The sequence below is a fragment of the Anomaloglossus baeobatrachus genome, chromosome 3 (genome assembly GCF_048569485.1).
Source record: "Anomaloglossus baeobatrachus isolate aAnoBae1 chromosome 3, aAnoBae1.hap1, whole genome shotgun sequence".
In the NCBI taxonomy this organism is placed as follows: Eukaryota; Metazoa; Chordata; class Amphibia; order Anura; family Aromobatidae; genus Anomaloglossus; species Anomaloglossus baeobatrachus.
The window spans coordinates 133896938-133908734 of record NC_134355.1 but is presented as its reverse complement, the minus strand read 5'-3'; the positions used below and the strand labels follow the sequence as shown (position 1 = coordinate 133908734).

At 45.4% G+C, this 11797-nt stretch overlaps 1 protein-coding gene across 2 annotated transcripts in view; it reads right to left on the bottom strand.

Annotated features, from left to right (window-relative positions):
• The window catches only part of FSIP2 (fibrous sheath interacting protein 2), a 43974-nt gene that overhangs the window by 5709 nt on the left and 26468 nt on the right, over positions 1–11797 (bottom strand). Inside the window, exon 7 of one of the 2 annotated variants that reach the window (XM_075338136.1) lies at positions 4639–4713. The exons of the other annotated variant lie outside the window; for it this stretch is intronic. Coding sequence (XP_075194251.1) covers positions 4639–4713 — 75 coding nt within the window. The remainder of the gene's footprint in view (positions 1–4638; positions 4714–11797) is intronic. 2 annotated transcript variants of the gene reach the window in all.

The following is an 11797-nucleotide window of genomic DNA, read 5'->3' as shown; positions in this document are numbered from 1 at the left end:
CATGATTACGCTGACGCGATAGTCCGATGTTGTTCCTCGCTCCTGCGGCAGCACACATCGCTGTGTGTGAAGCCGCAGGAGCGAGGAACATCTCCTACCGGCGTCACTGCGGCTTCCGTAGGATATGCGGAAGGAAGGAGATGGGCGGGATGTTTACATCCCACTCATCTCCGCCCCTCCGCTCCGATTGGCCGCCTGGCGTGTGACGTCGCTATGACGCCGCACGACCCGCCCCCTTAACAAGGAGGCAGGTCGTCGGCCAGAGCGACGGTCGCAGGACAGGTGAGTCCATGTGAGGCTGCCGTAGCGATAATGTTCGCTACGGCAGCTATCACAAGGAAATCACTGCTGCGACGGTGGCGGGGACAATCGCGCTCGGCATCGCAGCATCGGCCTGCGATGTCGCAGCGTACAAAGTACCCCTAACTCCTGTCCGTACCCTGGTCTAACACCTCCTTTTCTTTACCCCTGGGGAAGGCTGGGACCAAAATAACAGACATCACAAATAAAGCAGACAGGAGAGAACCAACACACAAACACACTGCAGACAGACACAGGGGAGAGACAACACACGATGTTCGTGTTTGAGAGCCTCGCCTGAACATTTTGTAAAGATCGAGTTTGGGTTCTGAGATAACATAAACTTGCGTCCGAACACCGAACTTGGACTTTACAGTTATGTGATGAGGCGGGGGCTGTAAAATAAAGAATATAATTAATAATAAACATTGTCATTATAGTTACCACTCCCACGACGCATCCTGCTGACTCTCAGTCTCTCGGCTGCTTCTGTTTCCGTGTCTGATCATTGCTGTGCCCCCCAGTTACGGGACCTTCCATGACGTCATAGCCATGTGACCAGTCGGGTGTGAATGTTGTACAGACATTGGATTGCAGACTAGTCACATGGCTATGACATCACGGAAGGTCATGTAACCCACAAGGTATCAACATTCACACCAGACTGGACGCATGGCTATGATGTCATAGAAGGTCCTGTAAGTCAGATCTAAGGTCCTATTAGGTCATGCACTTAGGTAGAGGAAATAACATTTATGATTATGTACTTAACTAGAAGGTGGCCCGATTCTACGCATCGGGTATTCTAGAATTTACGTATTGTGTAGTTCATGTATGATTTTTGTTATATATATATAGATGTTGTTGTGTGTAGTTACCAAGTGTTTGTGTAGGGCGCTGTACATGTTCTGGGTGTTGTCTGGGTGTGATGGGGGGTGAGAGCGGTGTTGTTTGTGTGTTGCGTTGTTTGTGGAGACACAGAAAAAGACTTGGGTGTATGGGTGGATGGTAAACTTCACTTTAGTGGACAGTGTCAGGCAACTGCTGCCAGGGCTAATAAAATAATGGGATGTATTAAAAGAGGTATAAGTGTTCATGAAAAAAATATAGTTCTACCTCTGTACAAGTCACTAGTGCGACCGCACTTGGAATACTGTGTACAATTCTGGTCACCGATATATAAGAAGGACATAGCTGAACTGGAGAGGGTGCAGAGAAGAGCGACCAAGATTATTAGAGGAATGGGTGGGCTGCAATACCAAGACAGGTTATTAAACTTGGGATTATTTAGTTTGGAAAAACGAAGGCTTAGGGGGGATCTAATCACAATGTATAAATATATGAGGGGACAGTACAGAGACCTTTCCAAAGATCTTTTTACACCTAGGCCTGCGACTGGAACACGGGGGCATCCGCTACGTCTTGAGGAAAGAAGGTTTAATCATAATCACAGACGAGGATTCTTTACTGTACGAGCAGTGAGACTATGGAACTCTCTGCCGCATGATGTTGTAATGAGTGATTAACTACTAACATTTAAGCAGAGCCTGGACGCCTATCTTGAAAAATTTAATATTACCAGTTATGTATATTAGATTTTATGACAGGGTATTGATCCAGGGAACTAGTCTGATTGCCGGATGTGGAGTCAGGAAGGAAATTTTTTCCCCATTGGAACTTGTTTGCCACATTGGGGTTTTTTTTTGCCTTCCTCTGGATCAACATGTTAGGCTACGGGTTGAACTAGATGGACTTGAAGTCTCCCTTCAACCTTAAAAACTATGATACTATGATACTAGATGTAGCAGAGCTGAAGATGCTCGTCCGCCTTTGGACTACATAGGAGGGTTTTTTCTTTGAGTAATAAAGATGAAGTCCTAAATGTCTTCTGTTTTATTTCTAACAAAATATTTTTTCTCTGTGATGTTGTTTTATTTTACTGTTAAAATAACAGACAATCACAGACGCTGTCACAGAGTGGGCATCTGTGATTGGATGCTGGAGTAACCTGAAACCAGTCCATACATTCTAGCATCTACAATGTATTGGGCAGATTCCAGGTTACTCCAACAGCTAAACACAGACACCCATTCTGCATGACAGCGTCTGTGATTGGCTGTTGGGTCCCTCACACATATAGTAGTGTAAAAGTAAATAAATAATTTTAAAAAATGACTTAGGCTATGTGCCCACGTTGCATCGAGGTAGTTGCAGTTCAAAAAGCATCCTCTGGCAGAAAGTGCAATGCTTTTGGCTTTAAAAATGCATGTAAAACGCAAAGAAAGTAGCCTATGAGCACCTTGCTGTTTTCATGAGTTTTTAGTGCTTTTCCGGTGCTTTTAGAAACGCTGCAGTTTTGTATTAAATTGAATGGATGGGAAACACAGCCAAAATGGCAAAAACAATTGACATGTTGCTTCTTTAAACGCAGAGTTTTTGCCCCAAAATATGCAAATTTCACGCAGTGTTTAGAACAGCATAGTGTGCACAAGAAATCCCTATTTCTCATAGACTTTGCTGGAAAATCAAAACGCATGCATTTTGGCATTAAAAATGTGCGGTTGAAAATGCTGCAGAAAAGCATGAAAAAAAGCAACGTGGGCACATACCCTTAGCGCTCCGCGGTATTTTTGATTCTCAGCGGAGATAAAGCGAATGGCTACGGGCTGCCACCCCATCTCCCTGGCTTTACCTTGGCTGGCAATCAAAATACAGAAAACTCATTAATTTTTTTTTAATTATTTAAAAACATAATTAAAAAAAAAAGTGTGAGCTCTCGCCGTATTTTGATCGCCAGTCAGGTAAAGCCAGGCAACTGGAGGCTGGGATTCCCAGCGTGGTAAGGCCGAAGCGTTCTGGGCCCTCAACGCTAAAAACTGTAGCCTGCAGCCGCCCCTGGAAATGGTGCATTTTTTCCAGGCACTTTACCCGTCTTGTCCAGCGGCCCTAATGGCGGTGGCAAGCTGGGTAATAAAGGGGTTAATACCAGCTTTGTATTCTCAGCTGGTACTAAGCCTAAAATTCATGGTGTCATATTAGACATGGCCACCATGAATTTCTAGTAAACAGTAAAAAAATAAACACAACACATAGAATTTTTTTTTATTAGAAATAAAACAAAAAAAAAATTAGAGACTCCATCTTTATTATAAAAAAAAGGCTTAGTCTGACGTAGTCCACAGGTAGAGCAATGTCAGCTCTGCTTCATCACTTTGTACAGACAAGCGTCTATACAGAGCGAGAAGCAGGGAGAGCCATATGAGCTCTGCTTCATCACTCTGTAAAGACAAGCTTCTCTACAGAGAAAGAAGCAGGGAGAGTCATGTAAGCTCTGCTTCATCGCTCTGTACAGACATATACAGAGCGAGAAGCAGGGAAAGCCATGTCAGCTCTGCTTCACCGCTCTGTACAGAGCAAGAAGCATGCTGACACTGAGGGTATGATTCCACTTGCGTATGACTCGTGTATTCTAGCATTACATCACCCCACACGGCCTGACACTCTCCAGACAGGGGTGACTCAGCTGCATGGAAATAAATGCAGCCGACCTGCTCCTGACGGGAGAGTGTTCGCCGTGCTGGTGATACGATGCAAGACTCGCACAGTGACAGTCAAAGTTCAATCGAGTCCATGAGCCATAGACTCGGGTGAACCCTGATGTCACTGCGAAAATGGCCAAAAACAGTTGAAGACTGCCAAATGATGAGTAGTGCAATGAATACCCCCGGACAATAACAGGATCTTCCATGACATCATAGCCATGTGACCAGTATGCAAGCCAATGTCTGTACAACATTCACACCAGACTGGTCACGTGGCTATGACGTCATGGAAGGTCATTTAGTCAGTAGTGGTTACCCGGGGCATAGCAATGATTGGACGTGGACGCAGAAGTGGCCAGGAGACAGAGTCTGCAGGACGCGTCGTGGGACCTGTAAGCATAATGTTTTTTTAATAATGTGCTTTTTTTATAGCCTCTGGAACCAAATTGGACCCGAACTGTAACACGAGCTTCCCAGGAAAGCTTGAGTTTGGGATCGTGTGCACAATCACTATGTATTCGGTACGGTCCTCGACCATCACTAAACCTGAGTTCCTGAGCTCACAAGCCAGCAGGAATTAAAAAGAAACAGCCGGCACCGAAAACAGCTGACACCCGACTCTGACTGAACAACTAAGAGACCCCAGATCACCTGTCAGACTCTGTAGAGTGAACAGAGTCCAATGCTGCCATGAGACCTAGTAAGTGCAGAGAAGAACACTGCATGACATTTATATTCGATAGGTTATCAATAAGGGACAGCTAGAAAGGAGTATGTCATGTTTTTTTTGTTTTACCTTTATTGGTTTATGTCTCTGGGCCCTCTCCTTCCTCATTTGTAAAAGAAGGTGCAGGTCATTTTTTCTCCAGTTCTAGAAATAGTTAAATAAATACTAGATTTATTATTTTGTATTATGCTTCAAGGCTACTTTCACACATCCGGCTGTAGCAGTGCGGCACAATCCGGTGCTCTGCTGAAAGAACAAAACAGGTTTTTTTTTTTGCCGCCGGTTTCGTTTTTTCCAGCATTGACTTGCATTGGCGCCGCATTGTGCCGCATGGGCTTGCGTTCCGTCTGTTTTTTGCCGCATGCGGCAGATTTAGCCGATGCGGCGGCCGGATGGAACGTTCCCTGACACGTTTTTTGCTCCAGCAAAAAAAAAAAAACGCATCGCGCCGCATCAGGCCGCTGCAGCGCATTTTTCAATGCATGCCTATGGACGCTGGATGCGGCGCAATGCGGCAAAAAAACGCATCCGGCCGCCGCATGCGGTTTCTTCTACTGCGCATGCTCAGTAGCGTGCCACAACCGGAAAAAAACGGACGGGCCGCATGTAAAAACTTATGCAAAGGATGCGGTGTTTTCGCCGCATCTGTTGCATAGGTTTCACAGCCGGATTGAGCCGCAGTGCTTAAACCGGATGTGTGAAAGTAGCCTAAGTAAATGATTCTAATTAATATTATCATTATTCATAGCAGGCAATAATGCTGCCATATTTAATAAATTATGAGTATTACTGCATGTAAATTTACATCTTAAATCCTAACTTTACTTATGTTACAATATTGCACCAACCAAATTATAAAAGTCCCACTTTTTTCATCACAATGGCAGAGATTCTAAAAACTAAGATTTAGGTAACAATAACGACTGCATGACGGGGTCCATAGAGGAAGGGGCCTGCCCAGACCAGCACTATTTTTAATTGGCTGTGCATTCTATTGAAAACTATTATGGAGCAGGGAGCCATTAGCTCTAAGCCCCACACTTACTCTACAGCCGCAGGCTTATTACAGACCTGTAGCTGGCTTATTACAGATCATTGTCATATCATAAGCGGCACAATGATGTCACTGCATTGCTCTGCGTATGCAGGAATAAGGATCATGACCAAGCTTCTTGGCATGGGAGTGGGAACAAGTGAGAGATTTGGTTGTTGTTGTTTTTTTTTAATAGTAGTTTAAGGAGCACTTTGAGGGCAGACCACTACAACATAATGGGAACATTACTTCTAGATGAGGGCCACATAGGGGGACATTATCAGTGCATGGGGGTCACATAGGGGAAAATTATTCATGTGGTGGCCACATAAGGGGACAGTATTAATTTATGAGGGCCACACAGGGGGGCACTGTTAATGCATGAGGGACATACCACAAGAGCTATATTAGGTAATATGTGGTCACTTTAGTGTGGTGGTATTAGCCTCTTATATGTGGTATATTGATCTTAGTATAGTGTAGTTTTTTTTATTAAGAAGATGGTGAGAAGGAGAACAGATACCAGACAAAAATGCATGTAAGAAATATCCTTCATTAATATTAATGAGAAAAACAAGATAACAAAAAAAGGAGATCATGAACATTACTAATATTGAACTCATATAAATGAATATACTTGGATAGATGGCTAGAACAATATTAGTACGTTATAGTATTAGTAGTAATGTAATAAATCTCCTACATTATATTGCCTTTTGCATCTATTGGTATATTGGGGCTAATATTCAGACACTATGTGGTGGTAACATATGGTCAATGTGTGGCGACATTATTTTACCTTTTCAATCCACGAGAATGGGGGGGGGGCACTCCCAAGCATTAAAACTCTTCCTTTATTGAAGCTTCATTAAAACAAACAGAATCGGATGGTAGGTGTATGGGAGAATGTGGTGAACGTCTGGACTGCGTCCGTTTCTGGCTTCCACGGGTCTTGCCATCCGGGTCTATTTGTTTTAATGAAGCTTCAATAAAGGAAGAGTTTTAATGCCGGTGAGTGCCCCCTCATTCTGTTCTAGTGGATTGCCTTGTTATATTACCATTGACTAAAGGGTGGAGCACAACCGCGGTTGGAAGCGTAATGGCACAACATAATTAACCCCAAAGTTGGGCGCAGTGAAGAAGCGGCACTGGGGGTGCAGAATTTCTCTCTTTTTTTTTTTTACACATTATTTTGACTTTGTGGTAATATTGGTCTTGATATAGTGGACTTTGTTCAGTAACAGAATAGTGATATTTGGTGACTATATGACTGTAATATTTAGACATATTACTTAGAATATTGTCTTATTGTTTGTATTATTTTTATATTAGGGTTAAACATAGACTATCAACAACACTTGGGCCCATACAGCTGAGCAACCTGCTTGTGGTGTGCAGGCCAAGGGCCAAATTGTGTTCTGGGTCCCATAGGACTCTAGCTATACAACTGTTTAGCACAGTTATATTATATGTCCCTGTTTATGACTAAGGGCGGCTTTGCACACTACGACATCGCAGGTGCGATGTCGGTGGGGTCAAATCGAAAGTGACGCACATCCGGCGTCACTTGCGATGTCGTAGTGTGTAAATTCTAGATGATACGATGAACGAGCGCAAAAGCGTCGTTATCGTATCATCGCTGCAGCCTCCGACATTTCCATAATGCCGGTGCAGCGACAGGTGCGATGTTGTTCCTCGCTCCTGCGGCAGCACACATCCCTGTGTGTGAAGCCGCAGGAGCGAGGAACTTCACCTTACCTGTCGCCGGCTGCAATGAGAAGGACGGAGGTGGGCGGGATGTTTACATCCCGCTCATCTCCGCCCCTCCACTTCAATTGGCCGCCTGCCGTGTGACGTCGCTGTGACGCCGCACGACCCGCCCCCTTAGGAAGGAGGCGGGTCGCCGGCCAGAGGGACGTCGCACGGCAGGTATGTGCTTGTGAAACTGTCGTAGCGATAATAATCGCTACGGCAGCTTTCACTAGATATTGCATGTGCGACGGGGGCGGGACTATCGCTGCAGCATCGGTAACACATTGTTACCGATGTCGCAGCGTGCAAAGCCCGCCTTAGAGGGAACACTGTGATCACCAATCTGCCAGTGACTGCAGTGACGCCTTCAAGTTGTAGGAAAGCAAGCAACAACTAAAATATGTTTAAGGCCGGATTCACACTTGCGAGAGACTCGCGTGAGTCTCGCATCCCATCACCCGACACGGTCGCACACTCTCCTGACAGGAGCAGATCGGCTGCATGTATTTCTATGCAGCTGGCCCACTCCTATCCGGGGAGTGTGCAGCCGTGCCGGGTGATGCGATGCAAGACTCACGCGAGTCTCTCGCAAGTGTGAATCCGGCCTAATGGAGAGCTCCACTAAACACCTCCTCTCCTCATATCTTAGAGAGATAGTAGAGCACTGGGTTCACTCCAGTCTCATCTGAATTTGCACATTTTTAGTGGAGTAGGCTGTGAACATTTTTTTGCAAAATATAAATGTATCCACTATCCACAGGATGTCTGATTGATTAGGACACCCCCACCAATAACTAGAGGAGGGCTCCTTAGGGTCCCGTTGCACGTAGCAACGTTCCAGCGATCCCGATAACGATATGACCTGGTCAGGATCGCTGGTACGTCGCTACATGGTCGCTAGTGAGCTGGCAAACAGGCAGGTCTAATTAACGACGCAGCAACGATACGGCAATCCGTATAACAACCCCGGCGGTCGTTGGGAACCTGTCACACAGCAGCTACTCTGATGACTTAAACCTCGATAGAGGCGTAGTGTTGCCACCCAGGAGTACCAACAAGGTCGCTCGTCGTTGTTATGGCGTCAAACGCAGCGATGCATGCTGCCCAGCGGGACACCAACGATCAAAAAATGAACCAGGACGTTCAGGTACGATCGGCGATATCGCAGCGGGGTGGGGGCGGACGCTGCTATGAGTCACACATAGCGAGATCGCTAGCGAGGTTGCTGTTGCGTCACAAAACCTGTGACATTTCAGCGTTCTTACTAACGGCATTGCTATGTGTAACGGGGGCTTTAGTCTCTATTCCCCCTAAAGGGCACGTTACACGCTACGATTTATCAAACGATATGTCGTCGGGGTCACGTTATTAGTGACGCACATCCGGCCTCGTTTGACATATCGTAGCGTATGACACAAATAAGCGACTGTGAACGAGCTAAAATACTCACCTTATCGTTGCTCGTTGACACGTCGCTCATTTTCAAAAAAACGAACGTCCTTCTGTGCTCCGGTTGTTCATCGTTCCCGAGGCAGCACACGTCGCTCGGTGTGACACCCCGGGAACGATGAGCTGCAGCTTACCTGCGTCCCGCCGGCAATGTGGAAGGAGGTGGGCGGGATGTTTATGTCCCGCTCATCTCCGCCCCTCCGCTTCTATTGGCCGGCCGCTGTGTGACGTCGCTGTGACACCGAACGTCCCTCCCCCTTCAGGAAGAGGATGTTCGCCGCCCACAGCGAGGTCGTTTGGAAGGTAAGTACGTGTGACGGGGGTTTACGACTTTGTGTGACACGGGCAAGAAATTGCCCGTGCCGCACAAATGATGGGGGCGGGTGCGATCGCACATGTGATCGCACGAGAAATTGAAGCGTGTAAAGCAGCCTTTACTGAACAAATTGAGTGATAAGGAAATTAGGGATCGTAGGCAGGCAAGCACGGCAGCGCAGCTCAATTCAAAGACTATGGGACTGACAGAGACAGCTGAGTACAGATCTCAGCTATTTAAGTCAGCCTCATATAAATAAAGCAGCAGAAGAAGATGCTGAACTACAACTCAACTCACATCCCTCCTTTGTTCAATGACAAGAAACAGGATACTCAGTTCCCATGTTCTAGTGATCAGTTGTGGTCCTGGCTATCAGATATCTATCACCTATCCACAGGAAAGTTCATCATTTGGGAAAACAAAACAAAAAAACCCCAAAACAAACTTTAAGGGAATTTTGATTTCAGGATTAGAGATGGGCAAACACGCAGATATTCAGGATTGGTAGGTTCAACTGGAGTTAAAAAAAAATGCAAAAACAGTTCTGGACCGGACTTAATCCAGAACATCTCCCCAGACACTGATACCCATATAGGTCTATGCGGACCGAATATTGTGCTATAAAATGGTGTTAGAAAGGGGATTATAGCAGGAGCGTTATACTTACTGAGTCTCCCGTACAGCTGTAACGCTACTTCCAGGGCTGCTCATTACCTTCATACATATTCACTGCTTCACCTGCCCACCGGCAGTCTCGGTGTCTGTAATTGGTTACAGTCAGACTGCGCCCCCACCCTGTGTGACAGCGTGTGTAATTGGTTGGAATCACACCTGTCTATAGAGGTATAAAAATATATAAATAAAAAATTTGGTGTAGGGTCCCCCCATATTGTGACACCAAGTACAGGTAATGCATACGGCTACAGGCTGCAGTATACAGCTAAGTGCTTATATTAGCTGTGTATCAAATTTTTTTTTTTTAAATATTTAAATAAATAATTTAAAAAAAGGAGTGTGGTTCCCTCCAATTTTGATACCTAGCCATGATAAAGGCGACAGCTGGGGGCTGGGATTCTCAGGCTGGGGAGGTCCATGGTTACTGGGCCTACCTCTAGCCTAAAATTAGCAGCCTGCAGCCACCGAAATAATCCCGATTGCCCTGGAGCGGTGGCAGTCGGGGTAATATAAGGGGTTAATGACAGCTTAGAGCTGCCACTAAGCCCTAGATTAGTAATGGGAGGCGTCTATGAGACCCCCCTCCATTATTGATACTGTAAGTGAAAAGAAATAAACACAAACTCCGAAAAAATCCTTTATTTGAAATAAAATACAAAAAATACCCTCTTTCTCAAATTTATTAACCTCAAACACCCAGTTCTGACTTAAACCACATGAGATACCACGATGATCCCGGCTCTGCTACATACTGAAGTCACAGCACGCGGGCACAGAACATGACCACACTCTGTAGCTTCAGGCAGAGATTGACTGAGCTACAGTTGTGAGTGGTGACGTCTCTCAGATTATCTGCGGTCACAGCTGGAGGGTCGCACAGTATCCCACCTGTGACTGCAGATTAATTGACCTCAGGTGACCTCACTGAACTCCCTTTTGCCAATAGATGCAGATTTGGTACTGAAATTTATACATCAAATTCCTGCACCAATACTGCATCTCATGGCAGAAAATCGCATCAAAATGCTAAGACTTGGTAAGTATAACTGTACTGCTCTAAATCCCCTAGTCCTTTCTACCACCATTTTACAGCCCAATGTTGGGGTCCCCATAGACTTATATGGGATTTAGCGTCCGGGCAGATGTTCGGGTTCAAGTCCGGTCCTGAACAGTATTTTTTTTTTTTTTAAAGTCCGGCCGGACCTTCCAACCTCAATCATCTGCAGGTTTGCACAGCTCAAGTCATGTGTCCAATTTTTCATGAAACATTTGGTATAAGGTCTTCTTTAAGGAATTCTTTTGCTTCTTCTTAGCGTGTACTCACTCATTGTGTTTATATAACCTACTGGAAATATAAGCTATTTTTAGGCTGGGGGACTAATATCCATGGGCCTCCAAGCCTGAGATTACCAGCCCCCAGCTGTCGACTTTATCATGGCTGGGTGTCAAAATTGGGAGGACCGCATGACGTTTTTTAAAATAATTTACAAAAAGCAGTACAGGGTCCCTCTTATTTTGATACACAGCCAAGATAAGCACATGGCTGGGGTCTGCAGCCTTTAGTCGTATACTTTATCTGTACTGGGTATTGCAATATGGGGGGACCAATTTTTTTTATTTATTTTTACACCACTATAGGAACACAGACAGTGTGTGCAATTTCATCAATTCACAGACACTGTCACACTGGGTGGGGGCACGGTCTAATGGCAACCAATCACAGATGCTGGCACTGATGGTGGGCGGGGAAGCAGTGAATATGTACGAGGGTTAATGAGCGGGCCCAGAAGTAGTGTTACAGCCGTGCAAGAGACTCGGTAAGTATAACGCCTTTTTTAAGTCCAAGTGGGTCTTATTACATAATTTTCATTGGAGACATGTACTTCTTCCTGTATGAGGCTAATTATAAGCAGGCAACAACACAGCAGAAAAGTACATGTCCCTGCCAAATCTTAGGTTTTTTGGTGTGTGAGATGTAATTGTGAAGCTCTGATCCTCTGGTC